This window comes from Echinops telfairi, unplaced genomic scaffold, assembly GCF_000313985.2.
Source record: "Echinops telfairi isolate 266 unplaced genomic scaffold, ASM31398v2 ScPeMD7_6;HRSCAF=24_1, whole genome shotgun sequence".
Classification (NCBI taxonomy): Eukaryota; Metazoa; Chordata; class Mammalia; order Afrosoricida; family Tenrecidae; genus Echinops; species Echinops telfairi.
In genome coordinates this window covers 10591871-10610004 of record NW_022103903.1, presented here as the reverse complement: position 1 = coordinate 10610004, position 18134 = coordinate 10591871, and the positions used below count along the sequence as shown (strand labels likewise).

The 18134-nt window shown below is 38.4% G+C and overlaps 1 protein-coding gene across 2 annotated transcripts in view; it reads right to left on the bottom strand.

Annotated features, from left to right (window-relative positions):
- The window catches only part of CHMP2B (charged multivesicular body protein 2B), a 34901-nt gene that overhangs the window by 6666 nt on the left and 10101 nt on the right, over positions 1-18134 (bottom strand). The window contains exons 1-3 of one of the 2 annotated variants that reach the window (XM_045286257.1): positions 14059-14083; positions 6480-6571; positions 3305-3499 (exon numbers count right to left, since the gene is read on the bottom strand). In XM_045286257.1, coding sequence (XP_045142192.1) covers positions 3305-3499; positions 6480-6571; positions 14059-14077 — 306 coding nt within the window. In that variant the 5' untranslated portion in view covers positions 14078-14083. Of the gene's footprint in view, positions 1-3304; positions 3500-6479; positions 6572-14058; positions 14084-18134 lie in introns of those variants that run through there. The other variant, XM_004706429.4, reaches the window with a different exon arrangement.

The window sequence follows — 18134 nt, the reverse complement described above, 5'->3', positions numbered from 1 at the left end:
CACTGACAAACAAAATTTAAACGAAGGGGAAAAAGGAAAAAAAAACCCGATCCCCACCATGGAAGGGAGCACCACAGAGGATGGAAGTAGATCGTCCAACGAGGGAGAGGAGCTGACCTACCACACCACACCCAGAGGGAAGCTGGGACAAGAAGGAGGAGGAAAGGAGCGGAGCACAACCGGGCCCACCAAACCCGGAGGACGATGGCCCAGCTTGGAGGGCCCAGTGTACAGGGAGATAAAGTTTTAAGACCCCAGATGCTAGCCGGGCGCCATCTAATTTTTTATCCATACTTTGCTGTAGCACTCATATACTCTGTGTTCCCTTCCTGAGGGCAAATATGGAGCAGAGCCATGATGTAAGGACTAGTTGTTCTTAAATTGGAGCTAGGATTTAGTGTGAGCCCAAAACCCATTCCTGGATTTATGGTTGTTGCTTTTAAATTTATTGATTGGGAGTTAATACATCTATCATATCATTCCATAGTTCAATCATGTTAAGCAGAATTGTACCATTGCTTCCACAATCAGTTTTGAAACATACTTTTTCTTCTTGGACTCCTTGACATAGTCTCCCCTTTACCTCCCACCCCACCCCACCCCCATCCCCCTGAAACCCTTATGCTACGCGCTGTCCCTATAGGTTCATCAGTCCTGGGTTTCACTTACCAAAAACCAGAAAAAACAGCTAACACAACTTCAAGAGGGTGACCCCCAATGACAACACATCTGAGACACACCTAATACAAACTAACAAAAACAACTTTCCTTTTTAACCCATCTTAAAGTTGTTTCACTTTTTAATATTTTCTGCTTTCTTCTCAATTAAGAATTTTGTTTAGTTATTGTTGGGTTTTTTGTATGATTTTCTGTATATGAAATCTAGCATAAGTAAATCTATAGAGGGTAACTAGATTAATAATTACCTAGGGGCATGGCAGGAGACGTTGGGGAAAATGAGAGGTTAACAACAATGACTATGAGAAGAAATAGATTGTGGTAATAATCACATAACTCTTGTTAATGTGATGGAAAAATGAAATTGTATGACATGTAACCTATATGTCAATAAAACTATGAAAAACAATAAAAATCCAAGATGAATGTGAAGGCTACCTAGTTTGGTATATATAAATCCGTGGTGGTGTAAATGGTTAAGTGCTCAACTAAGAACTAAAAGCTTGGTGGTTGGAGCCCATCAACAGGTGCCTTGGTGGACAGGCCCAGTGACTTGCTTCTGGAAGGTCACCACAGACTTGGGAAGCCCTATGGGGCCGTTTTCCTCTACACAGGGGAATTCCTTAAGTACAATCAACTCAATGGTAACTAACCAGAAGTCTCATTTGTAAACAGACATATGGATAGAGTGAGTTTATATCACAACAAATCAGATAAAAGAAAATATCAGCTTTCAAAGATAGGAAGCAAATACTCTTTCTCAATCTGCATCCAAGGTAATCTTTTCCAAGAAGCACACCGTGATCCCTCCACCATTTCTAGATATTTCTCTAGCCTTCGCTCCATCTCTGTATTTACCACACCCTATACACATCCCTCACTCCCGAGGATTTCCTACTACATTTAATGTTAAAAGCCACAATCTGGCCTTTAGTGGGTGGAAAACAACATGGACTATACTCTGGCTAGGACTTCAGTCTCGTTTTACATGCCTGCGCTCTAACCACAGGGTCATTTGATGTCCTTAAGGATGCCCAGCTTTCTCCTGCCAGGGCCTGTTTATGTCCGACTCTCTCCTGGAAGGCGCCTCTCCATCTACTTTCACTATGAATATTTCAGGTTTCAGTTTCGGGGACACTTTTTTAGGCAAGCAGTTTCTGACATGCTATATTAAATATGTGTTCCCTCTTTAAATTTTACCCTAACTGAAATGTTATAATTATTGGTATAAATTATACTCCTATAAATGGAGCTTATTGTATTATTGTAAATGTGATACTGCAGATAAAAAGGTGCGTCTACTACTAATAGATCAGCTAATACCTACATAATTTTACAACATGCCGGTACTATTTAAGCACTTTACATATATTAACATGATAGGTAAATGACATTTAATACTGACAAAAACTTTATGTAGTAGATACTAACATTTCCCATATTTTACAAATGAGGAACAGAGGCACAGAAAGAAGGCTCACTGGCTTGGCTAAGATCACACCTGCGAAACAGAAGTGAGAGTAAACGTAGTTAGATATATACAGTATTAGTCTTTTACGGTGATTGCGTAAAAGATCCGCGGGGGCACTGTGGACTACTGAATCAAAAGGTTGGTAATTCAAACTTACCAGCTACTCCATGGGAAAAAGATGAGAACTGTTTGATCCTGCAAGAAATTTATTCTTGGAAAATCTAAAGAGTAATTCTATCTGTCTTATAGAGTTGCTGTGAGTTGAAATCAACTCAGTGCAGTGGGTTTTTGTTTTTTTGTGTATGTATAACTATGAAATAAGTAAGTGCTATCAATAACAAGTTAGGAACAGGACAAAAGGTACACTGATATTGTCTATATTTCTTAAGGAGCCCTGATTGCACTGTGGTTAAACCGCTTGGCTATTAAATACAAGGCTGGTGGACGAAATGCACCAGCGGTTCTGCTCCCATAGAGATTTACAGCCTTGGCAGTTACACTCTATATTACAGGGTTGCTCTGAGTCAGAATCAGCTTGATGACAGCAGGTTTTCTCTGTTTCTTAAAAGAAATATTGTCACGATATACTTATTGTATCTGATAAAATGGTTGTATGCAATTACCATGTACTCTGCTGTTTTAAAAGGGATTCTCAAACATTTTGTAATATAACGCTCATGATATATATTATCATTTTTTTTCCTTTTGATCTTCTTATTAATATAAGAGCCTTCCCTGTATCTGCTACTTACTGGAATTTTAATATGGAAGTCTTCTACAAAATCTTTCTGATCCACCTATTGAAAAGACTTTGCCATTTAGCCACGCTTAGCACAGACTAATGACATAGTTTTATTTTATCAACTCAATGTAAGATACTCAAAGGCAGAGGCTTTGTTTGAAACCATTCTACCCAGTACTTTATATGTAACAAGTAGAGCTTCTTTTTTAAAAATGATACAAAGACTCAGTTCCTTAGAGTAAAAACATTATTCTTGTAAATTAAAGTTCCTGATTAACTAATGAATCCTTCTAATAGTATTCACATGAAAATGAACCAAGAAGAAATCAATAACTGCCTCTAAATGTGAAGATCAAGGTTAAATGTCTTCTATGGAACTGCAGATTCACAGACGGAAAGACTACTGTACTTACTTTGGCTGTGGTGGACATTGCTCCCGCCATCTTCATCTGGGAATTCATCACTTTTGTTTGTGTGGACATAGAAGTCACTTTGGAACTTACAGCAAAGGTTCTTGTTTTCTGTTTCCGCAGATGAACCAGCTGTTTGGCTAAAACCCTGCAAGCATCTTTATTACCAATCTTGGCCATTTTCTTAATTTCTAGTTCCTAGAGAGAGAGAAAATAAAGAAGAGAGAAAAAACAGTTTCTACAGGGCAGTCCTCAGTGATGTGTTTCTAAAAAATAGATGCAGTCCATCCCCAAAGGGTCCCCTGAGGAGAAGTGCGCTGGAGAGCTGCTGCTGGGTCGGTCGAGAGTGACCTAAAATACCAGTCTTCACCTGACTGTAAAGAGGTTAAGACTTGCATAGGTGGGGTGGGGGTGTTGGGGAAAAAAAGACCTTCATAAAACTGTGAAATGGTTTGTGTGTCTGTGGGGTGTGGTGGAAAGAGAAATTACATCTATTACAACCTGCAGAAAGTAATAGTATAGATTACATTATCATATATACAGTTACATGAAATGTCCCATCCAATATTTCAACTGAAAAACAAATTATCAAATTAAGTAAGCAAATAAATTAAAGTATATACTATCTCACTAAACCAACTTTAAAGGAGGGAGGTGCTGGATTACAAATAAAAACATGAAAAAAATATTGTAAACATACTTATCAAAATACATTTGAAGTGGCATATTAACATACTAAATAGACTTGAGGACAAGAAATCCTATCATCAATACTCCAGTCACAAGGAGCCTCTAGCTTTAACAGCTGACTCCACAGACTTGGATCCTGCCTGGACCTGTCTGTCATCAGTAATTACTCAACACTGTTATAAATCAATCATGGGTTAAAGAAAAATATCACAGAAGGAATTAGATAACAGTATGTGATAGTTAAGTTTTGTGTAAGCTTGACTGATTTTCAGTGGTTTGGCAAGTAAGGTTTCATAGTTACCCATGATGTGACATAACGCAATGTTGCCAACTCTAACAAGGGATCTGCAGAGAACAGCCAATCATTTTTAAGAAAATTAGGGTGGGAAGCAATCCCCTTACTGAAGTCACAATCCTGAGGCAATTAAAAAGAAGTTTTGACTGGGGAAGTATTTATTGCCTACTTCACATATAAATGGATGCTCTGGAAAAGTTTGCTTGCTTTATAACAGGGTCTAGATCCAGTCAATGAGCATGTGCTCACTCACCTCTGGTTCTTTAGACATGAGTCAATGGTTTGGCATACTGCCCTGCCAACCTTGGAATTCTCCACTCCAGGACGCAATCCCGCTGTGCTGATCTTGGATTGACCCACCTATGCCTGAGCTACTCCAGGAGCTACACCAGGAGCTTCCAGCTTACCAGCTGACCCACAGACTTGGAACCTGCCTAGACTCGTCTGTTTCTACAACTGTGTGTGCCATTTTATTAAGAGAGAGAATTTTCTCTCTTTCTTTATACATGTCATGGTTTTGCTTCTCTACATTTATGTAAAAAAAAGAATTTGTAGTTTTAACACCTATTAATAAAGAAAACTTCAGTCCCAGGTAGGGCTTGCCCCAGAAGCAAAAGACTGGTTTGACTTTAGAAAATCAATCAAATTAAAGAAAAAACTACATGATCATCTCATTAGACAAAAAAAAAAATTTTTAATAAAATTTAACTTAGTTCTTGATAAAAAAAACTTTCAGCAAACTAGATATACAGAATATCCACAAGCTGAAAAAGGACATCTACAAAAATCTACAGCTAACATCATGCTTTTTGGTGAAAGACTGAATGCTTTCCCTATGATTATAAAAAGATAAGAATGTATTCTCACTACTACTATCCAGCATTGTTTTGGAAGTTCTAAGCAATGTAATAAAGGAAGAACAAGAAATAAAAGAACTTAAGAGAAAACATAATTAATAAAGCATTGCAATCCAAAATTTCTAAAGAATTTTTACAATAATAAGAGTCTGACAGGAACAAGAAAAGTTAGAATATTTGTATAGGCATTTGAAACAAAGGATTTAGAATATAGATAAAAGCAAAGATGTTCAATATCATCAGTAATCAGCAAAATGCAACTTAAAATTATAATCTGAGAATGGCTAGAAGATTTTCAATTCCAAAAACTGGGATCTTCATATGCAGTTGGAAACAATAACAATAACACAACAAAAACTAAAGCCATTTTACAGAACTGTTTTGCAATTTCTCATACTGTTAAACATACACTCACCGCACTACACTATGCAGAAAATACTGAAGAGAAATAGGAACATATGCTCACACAAAAATTCCACTTGAGTGTTTATAACAACTTTATACAAAATAATCAAACGCTAAATAAAACCCAAATGTCACTGGATGGTGACAGTAAAAACACTCTGCGGCAATTCATCGAATGTAACACTCACTTATAAAAAGGATACAAGTGATCAACACTGAATCACCTTGAAACAGAGGGAGCAGCCAGAGTAAAAATAAAACAGTTCATATTGTATGATTCCACTGAGGAACATGCATATTAATCGACAGTGACCAAGCAATACCTGCCTGGTGTGGGATATGGGTGACTGGGAAGGAAAGGTATGACAGATTACAAAGGACATGGGGCACCTTTGTGAATGATGGGCATGTTCCAAAATCTTGATTGTGACAGTAGCTACCTGTGTGTAATAGAGGTCAGCATAAGCTTAAAACAGTATATAAACATTTAAAAACGAGCACTCTTCAAATGACTAAAAAGAGCCCATAAAAATGACATTCATTATTGCATACATTTCTTGAAACCATCAAGTTAGCTACCTATAAGTTAACATAATTATTTTCATATAACTCTCTTTGGCTTTCTATGATTATTATATCTGCTTTTATTGCCCTGTTTTGAGCACATTTCATCTTGGGCATTTATGAATTTCACATACTAAAGAATAGATTGATTCTGTAATCAGCAGAATTCACTGAATCTGATAAAAGTCAGCAAAATGGCACAATAAGCAAAGGTAAGTAGGAAAATGTAGGAAGGCACTGAAGACATTTCTGAGTCAAGTCAATCACTGACCACCTGCCATGTGCCTTTTTTCTAGCTAGCTAATTATGCCAACCCTAATTTCCAAATTTGTCTGAAAAGTTAAACTGAAATTTAATGTCTACTTACCAGCTGTTTCTCTTGTTTCTCTAAAGCTGCTCGATCTCTGATTATAGCTCTCTGTGTACCTCGTAATTCTCGATTCTGTTCCTTTATCACATCTAAGAGAAGCACAAAAGAAACCTAAAATTTAGGGCTGTAAAATTTCTTCACTACCATTTAAAAATACTGAACTCAAATACCTCAAGGAAAATAAGAAACGTGCTCCATTAGATGTTAAACTTCTTTCAACTTAACATACTACAAGTTAATCAAATTTAAAATTTGGCATATAAATAAAATATTTACATGAATGTAAGATTTATATTTTCAGAAAGTATTTATACTATAAACATGAAAGAACAAAAAGATTTATAGGATGAAATATAAATATTGTCTTCATAATGAATTGAAGTAGCACATACAAATATACTACAGTTGGAGACCAAACTGAAAGTAAATATAAATCGTAATAAAATATTCCCTTAGAGAATTGATTAGTAAAATGTGTTATATGTGGCAATATTTATGCCATGCACACAGACATTCACACAAAGACATCCCTTTCATTTCTTTTTATTCTGTTACTACATAAAATGCCAGGGAGACATGTGTTTATTAGATTCATTTTTATAGGAAGTCATCACAGCAGTGTGAATTAGCAGACCTTTGCAATCTCTTTTGGAATCCCACTTCTGTCATTTGGTCATAAGATAATATCTTGGAGAAGTTATCTGCCATATATATGAGTGTATAAACTGAGTTTTTCAGCACATTTTTAATGCAGTTTTTGTGGCAAAATTAGGTGCCTCGGCTGATATTCGGGTCGGCTTATACTTGAGTGTCTATGGTAACCCTATGAATCTCAGGTTTCTTACTTATAAAGTAAGGATTTTTTGGGGGGTGAGGAATAAATAGCAAATTCATTGCCCCAATACAGTAAAAGTGTTCACTAAATCTAAATCCCTAAATGACTTTTAAGTTTATCTGGATACATTTGGATCCACCAGTCTCACCTTCTGGAAACTGAGATATTCCTCTGGGCCTGATGGAACGTGATTTGGTAGTTAGGACTATAAATTGGGTTTCTGTTGTTAGTTGCTGTCAAGTTGATTAAGACTCAGGTTACCGGGTAGACATGTTTTATAGGGTTTCCTTGACTGTACTCTTTTTTTTTTTTAAGAAAAGCTTTTTTGGCATATATACTTCACATATTAAACAATCAAATCATGCATCATATTAAGACGTGCAATTATCACCACAATCAATTTCAAAATTGCATCTCAGTGTTGTTAGCTCCCCGTTTACACTCCCCCTCCCTCGCCGTGCCCCTTGGTAGTCATTACTCTAAATGTAAGCTGACCGCCATCCTCTGCAGTCAGCAGTGGGTGGGCTTGAACCACCCACTTAAAGCTAGCAGCCAGAGCACAGTTTATGCCACCGAGGAACCAGTGAAAAAGAGAAGCACAACAGCAGGCTCAAACATTAACAGTGCGGATGGCACAGCTAGCAACGTTTCGCTCTGTTGTACTTATTTGGGTTGCCATGAGCTGGAACCAACTCAAGGACACCTAGCAAGTACAATACGGACTTTGGGGTCTGAGTTGCTACCAATCCTGAATTCTTAAAGAGGTCCCAGAGAGCAATGGCAGTTCTTGTTAACACTGAGCTCTTATTTTCAGGAACTGTACCAAGTGCTATAACATTTATAGTATTTAGAGTAACAATGCTTGAGAGTAAATGCTTCTATTTTAAACACAAGAAGAAAGTTATGTGTTAAGGTTAAATAACTGAGCCAAGGCCAAGCAAGTAGTGAGCCATAACGCCAGATTTAAATCCAAGTGTTCTTTCTTCTGAACCAGTGGCATTTTTAACTACTTCTTTAATAATTAAACACAACATCAAAGTCAACACTCACCCTTTCTGTAGAGAGCATCATTTCACTCAAAATTAAAAAATGGCTCAAACAGCTAACAGTAATGAGTAAAGAACACTAGTATATTCCTCATAACAATTCCACAAAGTAGGTACTTGTATCCATTTTGGTTTTGGAGGAGTTGACCCAGGATTGGTCAGGTACATGATTTCTCCATGGAAAATCTCTAATTATGTGCCATGAATCATACTCAAGTGGTCTGATCAAAAGCCTTTGATTTTACCCAATATTAAACTGTGAAGCTTTACAAGCACAGAAGAAAAAAATCTCGAGAGATACGTTTTATAAATATAAAACTTTTTATAAATATGAAACTAAAACCAAACTCACTGCTTTAGCATTGGAAGGTGACTCATAGTGACAGGGTAGAACTGCCCCTGTGAGTTTCCAAGAATGCACCTGTTTGCAGAAGTAGAAATTCTGTCTTTCCCCCAAAAGCTGGCTGGCGGTTTCAAATATTGGCCTTGCAAACTACTGCCCAAAGAATAACATTTTCTAGTAATCAATGTTCCACAGAACATTTTTGGAAGTCCCTTAAAAATATTAAACTGGCATTTCATGATGCTCACCTTCCCAGCACAATCGCTGAAGACAAAGCGATTGCATAAGACAAAGGGGGTGTGTAAGCAAATGTGGTGAAGAAAGCTGATGGTGCCCAGCTATCAAAAGATACAGTATCTGGGGTCTTAAAGGCTTGAAGGTAAACAAGCAGCCATCTACCTCAGAAGCAACAAAGCCCACATGGAAGAAGCACACCAGCCTGCGTGATCACAAGGTGCCGAAGGGATCAGTTATCAGGCATCAAAGAAAAAAATTCATATCATTGTGTGCTCACCTCCCCGATATGATCACTGAAGACAAAAGGGTGCATAAGCAAATGTGTGAAGAAAGCTGATGGTGCCTGGCTATCAAAAGATACAGCATCTGGGGTCTTAAAGGCTTGAAGGTAAACAAGCAGCCATCTAGCTCAGAAGCAACAAAGCCCACATGGAAGAAGCACACCAGCCTGCGTGATCACAAGGTGTCAAAGGGATCAGGTATCAGGTATCATCAGAACAAAAAAAAAAATCATATAATTGTGAATGAGGGGGAGTGTGGATTGGAGACCCAAAGTCTATCTGTAGGCAATTGGACATCCCCTTACAGAGAAGGGTGGCAGGGAGGAGAGGAACCAGTCAGGGTGCAGTGTAGCAATGATGAAACATACAACTTTCCTCTATTTCCTAAATGCTTCCTCCCCCCAACCCCACCCCTACTCTCATGATCCTAATTCTACCTTACAATTCTGGCTAGACCAGAGGATGTACCTTGGTACAGATAGGAACTGGAAACACAGGGAATCCAGGGCAGATGATTCCTTCAGGACCAGTGGTGAGAGTGGCGATACCGGGAGGGTGGAGGGAGAGTGGGGTGGAAAGAGGGAACCAAATACAAGGATCTACAGATAACCTTCTCCCTGGGGGACGGACAACAGAAAAGTGGGTGAAGGGAGATGTTGGACAGTGTAAGATAGGACAACATAATAATTTGTAAATTATCAAGGGCTTGTGAGGGAGGGGGCAGCAGGGAGGGAGGGGAAAAATGAGGAGCTGATTGATGCCAGGGGCTTAAGTGGAGAGCAAACGTTTTGAGAATGATGAGGGCAATGAATGTACAAATGGACTTTACACAATTGATGTATATATGGATTGTGTTAAGAGTTGTATGAGTCACAAAGAAAAAAACAAACAAAAATACCATGGTATCTTTCCTCAGACAAGTGTAGACTGACCCTAAATAAAACAGCGAGGAAAGCTCTCCAACTTTCCCTTTTCAAAGTAATCAGCCTTTTTGCTTCCTCAACAATGGAATACTCCTACATTTCTTCTTTGGGACCTAGATTCATATCTTGTCAAAGTCAATGGATTACTATGAAAATACTATCTCCCTTTTATCCCCATAGAAAATATTTTCTAATTTAAAACCATGAAATTACACAAGAATTTCTAGAGTACCTTGTCTTTGTGTTACAGAGAGCCCCAAAGTCAACCCTGTAACATCAATGGCAGTATTGAGATAATGATGCTACCTACCACCATAGTGATAAGTGAAGAATTTTAACCACAGAATTCACAAGGTGCAAAACAATTGTTAAAAACCATGAATGCTTCCCCACCCCCAGCCAGTCCTGGGAATTTGGGGCTTGGCTCGAGGGGAGTCCCTCTGGGACATGGGGGTGCAGTGAATTTTGTGACCCTTTGCTGGGCATGCCTACACAGTAGGGTGTGCTGGGCCCCTCTAGGGTTTCCCGTATGGGCTCCAATAAATTTCTTCCCTTTTGCTTAAAAACAAACAAAAAAAAAACCATGAATGCTAACATCTAGAATTCCTACAATACACACTTTTCCATTACTAGATGTAGTTATCATTTTGGAAAACAAATATTACAAAATGAGATTTAAACAAAGTATAATTTTTTTCAAAATAGTCTGATATTTTTGCTTAGCTTTAATATTATTAACTCTGTGTATCATAACCACTACTATACTTTAGAAAAATAAAAATAAAGAAAATTAACTACTGAGTATTCCACAGCCTCGTAATTATTAACAGCTATTAATATTTAAACAGTTCTAAGCTATAAACGGAGCGCATCTAATGTTATACACTAAAACATAGTCATAACACTTTAAAACACATTATGGTAAGTAGAAAAAGATTATAAAACATCTTTTCCCACAAGACAATAAGAACGTCCTACAAAACTAATTGCTTCTATACTCAACCCATATTTAGCAAGTGATTTCTAGAAAATTCAGAAGAAATAATATGAAACAGATTCTGATACTCTTAATTTTTATGAGGTCAAGTTCATTTTATCTATTTTCAATGTGTACTTGTTATTAGGTCTTATTCCTTCCTAAGGTTACAAGCTCCTTAAGAGCATGAAGTGCACATATTTCCACTTCACTTTAAGTCAAACACTATTGTATTAGACCACTTCACTATGGCCCATGAGTTTTAACATTACATTAAAATGTAAAAGATCCAGTTTTACATATAGTTAAAATATTCTTCAAATATTTAATAAAATCTGTTATTAAGAGAGGAGCGCTGGCGGTGCAGTGCTCAGCACTGGGCTAACTGCAGGCTCAGCAGTTCAAAAGGACCAACCACTCTGTGGGAGAAAGACAGGGTTTCTACTCCTGGAGAGTTAGTCTCAGAAACTCATGGGCAGCTCTGCCCTGTCCTGTAGGGCCACTATGAATTGGAACTGACTTGATGGTGGTGAATTTGGTAGGGTTATTATTAAGAAAGATGGCTCATCAGTGAACAATATCAAAATCTGGTGTATGACATATCTTTCTACAATGAAAAGAAGTATTACAATAATCCAGTATGTTCGTTCTAATTTTCTGCTTTCCCTTGTTGTGCATTCAGTCAAAACAACGGTAGGCATAAGTAAAGGATATTCTTCCAGCTAGGAGAGCTGAAACATTTGGCTCCTACTCAGTCCCTGCTTCCTTCTCAAGTTATAAAATAATGTACTCTGAAATGTTGACATTCTACCACTTCATGAGAGATGGCAGTAGCAGAGGCAGCATGGTAGTGACATGTATTTTTGACATGTACATAGTAGTGACATGTACTTTTGATATATGTGATTAAGATCGTGGTTTCTGTCTTTCATATTGACTGAAATATACCTGCTTGGACTAGCGCCAGAAGATCATAGACATATGCTTAGACCTAAGTAGACATCGAGAGAAAAGATTTTCTGCCTCTTTTGAGTCAGTAAAGTGCTCCCAAAAAAACAAAAGTAAAGTACGTGAACAAAACATAAAAAAAAAAAAGGCTCTTTCTTGTGGTCCAGCCTATCTCACTAGAGTTTTCTATAGGGGTTTGAGGCCAAGCCCTAACTTGAATTGTTACTGTCCTTGCTATCCCCTGCCTGTTCACATACCATTTGCACATTTGAGGATGAGAGAAAAAAGCAATTATAATCTAAAAATATGGTTATTCATTAGTTGTAAGTAATGTTAGTTAAAAAGTTGTTTTTTTGTTGTTGTTTTTTTCAGTAGGATAAAGAATTTTGCCTGCAGGCCAGTTTGGGAGCATATACACGGAGGAGGTCAAACTGGGCTCCTAGTCAGGTCTACTCCTTACTATATTGTGTTTGGTGTTTTACTATAAGGAACGAAAGAAGAGTGCTGAGGGACCTTAGTCTAATAAACCGTATCTTCTGCTTTTAAATAAAATTTAAGGGAAAAATCATTTTTATCTATGTTTTTATTTATTTATTTGGCCCATTTATGATCCGAAATTTAACTTTGATACAGAAAACTTTTGTCTTTGGTCCTTTAAAGACGGCTCTTGAAATTTCTGGAGCAAACAAGGTACCGTTTTAACACTTAAACATGGTGAAGGAGTGGAAACCCCAAAGACCACACACCAGGCACACAATCTCAATCATGCCTATGCAATACAAGTCCCTGAGCACAGAAGGCTTCCTGAATTGACCAGAACATGTCCTTTTGGATGACTGGGTCTTCCCACAATTTATCAAAACTCTGAACTTCAGGCTTTCAAACAGCAACACCGCAACCCCATTGGCTCATTGCCCTGGCATGTTTCATCTTAAAGAAGGGAATGAGAAGGAAGGCTTGCCTGCAAGGAAAGTTTCACACCTATGGACCTGAAGGCTTAAGAAAAAAGGTAGCACTGGTCTCTAGAGCAGTACTGGGGCTGAAACCACAAAAAGGAAGACATTTTCCTATCCCCATAGCTATTGTGACAATGGAGAAGATGGCTCACAAGAGAGGCTCCTTCAATTGAGAGAGCCATTCCACTATTTTGCTGTGGCATGTCACGCATGTAAGGCCACATGGAAAATAAAATTTAGGTTCTAAAAGTATTCAAGTAACAGACACTAAAAGGTCACACGGCACACCAGGGGAGAAATGGGCGCCATAGGTGCCACCATCCAAATGTGGTTTCTTTTAGAAGTGCTATTTATGTTTATGAAGATCCAGTTTGTAAAATATATGTAAACTATAGTCTTATTATAAAAACTTATATTTTGTGGTAGTTACATAATTGCAATTTCATGTCAACTTGAAGACATATAATAGTGTAGGGGTGGAGTTTGGCCTGTCAATCAGGTCAGTCGATAGTGACTGTTTATGGGTGTGGCCTTATCCTAAGCAGCACCCTGGGAACCTCTGCCTTCACCTTGCAGCTGGGCCACCCTGATGCTGCGTGAGTCTGAAGAGGGGCTTACTGACGAGTATCGGACATATGTGCTAGTGTCAGACTTACGGTCTTGATCTGTCCTGGGCTGTGATGTACAATTACTCCCCAACCCCTACAATTACTTCTTGATGTAAAGTTAGCTCTTTCTTCTACATATATGAGTGCCACTGGATTTATTTCTTTAGTCAGCCCGGCCTAACACATAATTGGCTTAGCAAACTGATTAGCAAACTCAGTTAATCTTACAAAGGTAAATAGTTAATGTCACCATTGTTATAAGGAAAAACAAAGAAGAAATGTGGTTAATACCCCAAGAGACACGAGAGGTGAGGGATAGGGCAAAAAACAGTTTAACAGGATATTGTTGTTGATTTTATTTTTTGAGCCGTGCAAATATATATATATACACACATATATATGCATATATATGTACATACATACCCACATACATACTACACATATATAGGAGGAGCCCTGGTGGTGCAGTTGTTATGCTGCAAATCTCAACGTCGGCAGTTTGAAAATACCAGCAGCTCCACAGGCGAGAGATGAGCTTTCTACACCTGTGAAGAGTTATGAACCCAGAAAACTCACTGGGGGGTTGCTAGGAGTCAGTATTAATTCAATGGCAATGAATTTGTTTTGTTTTATTTTAATACATATATAAATGTTATACATATATGCATTCTCTCTCTCTCTCTCTCTCTCTCTCTCTCTCTATATATATATATATTCTTTACACACACATTCTTTAAAAGAAAACAGCTCCAGATTCCTTTCACTCACCTTAAATACTGATTTGAGCGGCTTAAACAAAAAGAGCAGTACAAATAAAATGGAAATGGACTTGAGGTTTCCAGTGACAAACAAGTTCACCTCAAAAAAAAAAAAATTGTCAACTGCTTCAGAAATACGTCATGTAGGCTGACAACCCTCTAAAACACAGCAAGTACAGAATCCAGGAAAGACTTAGACTAAGAAGACTCCAACTCTGGAGCCGCCAAGGATTTCCAACAACAAAATTGCTGACAAACTCTGCCAAACAACTACCCAAAGAAAAATAACTACGGACACAGAAAGGACAGGTTAGGAAGCAGATACTGAAAGATGAAACTACAAGGAGTGAAGTATTTAATGCAATTTGAGATACATCACAGATGGCTTTATGGAAAAAGTCAAAGTAGAACTAGAAAGAAGGGTGTAGAGAATTTTAGGTATAAAGCTACCACAAACAAACACGCCAGGTTGAGGAAAAGATGGTACACAGCAAAGAGGGTCAAAAGAGACACGGTGCTGCACAACAGTGTTGAGGGGTGCCAATACTAAGAAAGGCGGGGATCTGGATCCAGGAGAGACAAACCGGCCTGACGGAAACTTGCCCTTTGACCCTGTCAGGAATAGAGATCCAATAGAAGACTTTATGCTGAGGAGTGGCACAGTGATATTGAAACAGACAAGCTCAGATCACCACATTGAAGCAGAATTTGCCCCACACCCACCCCTGCCCTGCCAGAGATGTTTTAACATCACAATGGACTCCAGGTTTGCCTCAGAGCAATTCTTGTTTAAACACCCCTCTCCCCTTCAAGAGAGGCTATAAGTCTCTCCCAACTAGGAGGACAAGCTACAGAAGAAATCCTGGGATGGGATCATAAAGCAGGCACTTGAACTTTTCCTAAATATACCTTTGTCTTACTTCTGCCAAAACCACATAGTGATATATGTATTTTAACTTGCTCTTTCTTCTGCTGTTTGTATTCTATACCCTTCCTGAATAATATGAGGAGGCTTGGCCAGGGAAGAGGGTGCTGCAGTCTGGAGAGAAGTTCCCTTTGAACCTCCCACTGCAGCCTGGGCTCGCCTGATATAAAACAAATAAAGACTTCAATAATTTTAATTGGACATTTCAGTGGTCTTCTTTTAACTGAACCCGCAACAATATTACAGTGTCAGGTATATCAGTCAGATCTATAACTCTGTAGATGACGAATTTGAGCATAAGGAGACAAAAGGAACGAAATAGCATAATACAGTAAAGTGCAAACTAAGTAGTGAAACTTAGTACCTCCTCCTCTTTTATAAGACTACGTTTGCCTAGCGTGTTACTCTCGTTCCTTTTCAGTGATGCTCCACTCAGTAATGGCAACCCATTCTTCCATGATCTAAATACTTCATTTAGGCATTCTTGTCATCAACACTCCAGTTCAAGATCCTTCTGCAAAGAATGGCCTCGGTGTCTTTCTAGCTTGGAGAAAGACCAAGAGCATGCATGGTTCATGTATCAGTGTCCTCCAACTAACCTTGGATCCAATAATCACTGGAAAAGAACTTATCTGCCCCACCTTCCCCTTGGTACCAATTTTCAAGCTAGAGGTCAAGAGAACATGACTCACCAGCCAGACCTGTTTATGACAGAGTAATGTCAGAGGGCAGGGAAAGGTGGGAAGGTGTCAGAAACTCAGAAGTCTAAGATGATATGAGAACCCAAGCATCCCCAATTCAGAAAGCCCTTAGTACTGTGATCACAAAACACATTGCTGCTGCTTCTTGTCTCCGCAGACAACAAAATTCCTTTGTTTCTCTTACAGGTGGCATCCACATTATTTTAATTGGCTAATAAATTAGGACAAGGACCTGTAGGTTGGGCAAAAGCAGTAAGGCCAGAATTACAACCAAGGAATTGCTGGCACACAAGGAACATCTTGGGAGCCAACACTGAAGAGGCAAAAGGAGCAGGGACTGATAATACATTGAAGGAGGGAAATGACAAGAACTGCCAAGCACAGGAAAGAAACTGATTAAAACAAAGTGGAGATGAGTTGTTTGACATCGCTTTCATTTGAGGTGCTTTGGGGCAGCTAAGAGATGTTCAACAAATTGTTTGATATATTTTTCTGGAACTCGGGTGGGGGGGGCAGGAAACCTAGAGACACAAATGTGGAATCTGTCAGTACTTCAGTTATAATTAAAAGAGTAATAGTCGCTAAGATCATATACAGAGAGAATGTGCTTTGAAAATAGTGATAGGGAACCAAGAAAACACTCTTTTTTAAGGGGTGGTTAAAAAAAAACAGAAGGGAAGGAGGCAGAGAGGAAAGATAAAAGATGTCTTTAAAATAGAAAGAAAAAATATTTTAAAAGAGGGGTTAGAGAATTATGAATATCATGGCTAATTTCAGATGGATCTTGGCTGAAAAGAGAAAATATCACAGAAATGCTTACATCTATTTAATTAACGATGCAAAGGCATTCAACAGTGTGTATCATAACAAACTATGGGCAACACTGTGAAAACGTGAATTCCAGAACACTTAATTGTGCTACCATGAAACCTGTCGATTGATCACGAGGCAGTTGTTCACACAAAACAAGGGGATATTAATGGCTTAACAATCCAGAAAAAGTATGCATTAGGTTTGTATTCTTTCATGATACTAATTTAATCTGAATTCTGAGAAAATATACCCAGAAACTGGACTATTTGAAGACGAATGCAGCATCAGGATTGGAGGAAGGCTCAATTACAACCTGGTTATACACATGACGCAACTTTGCTTGCTGAAAAGGAGGAGAACTTGAAGCACTTACTCAAAAAAGATCAATGACTATATCCTTCAGTATGAATTAGAACTCAATGTACACAAGAAAACAAAAATCCTCATAATTAGGACAATAAGCAACATCACGATATAGGGATAAAACATTTCATTTTATTTTGATCCTCAATCAATGCTCATGGAAGCACCAGTCAAGAAATCAAACAAAATATTGCATTGCATCAATCTGTTGCCAAAGACTTCTTTAAACTGTTAAGAAGCAATGATGTCCCTCTGAGGACTAAAGTCAGCCTGACCCAGCCATGGTATTTTCCATTGCATTATCTGCCTGTGAAAATGACGATGAACAATGAAGACAGAAGACGAGCGGACACATGTGAATTACGGAACTAGTCAAGGACATGTGAACAGCATGGGCTGCTAGAGGAACAGGCATGGCTGTCTTTCTATCTGAGGATGGGAGACTTTGATTCATATGCTTTGGGCATGTTATCAGAAGAGATCAGTCGCTGAAAGAACACTGAGAATGCTTGGTACTGTATGGGGTCACAGGAGAAGAGGAAACCGGAATAGAGATGCTTTTACCCAGTGGCTGCAGGCATAGGCTCAAACAGAGCATTGTGAGGAAGGCACAGAAGGGGTAATATTGATCCTGTCGCACGCAGGTTTGATAGGCGGAGAAACACACTCAACAGCACCTGGCAACAACAAACTGTCAGGACACAGAAACCATGACAGAGAATTTCAAGAAAGACATTATCAGCAGGATTAAATACAACACAAGTCCAAGAGAACAACAATAAAATGCCGCTGAATTGGACAATCTAAATGTCACTGATGATCTTAGCAGGAATTGATACCATGAGGTGTAATAAAGCAAACTGCTGTGGAAAAAAGGGGTCCATTTGAGAAGAGAGAGACAGGTCCGTATGAGTAGAGAGAGACAGGTCCGTATGAGTA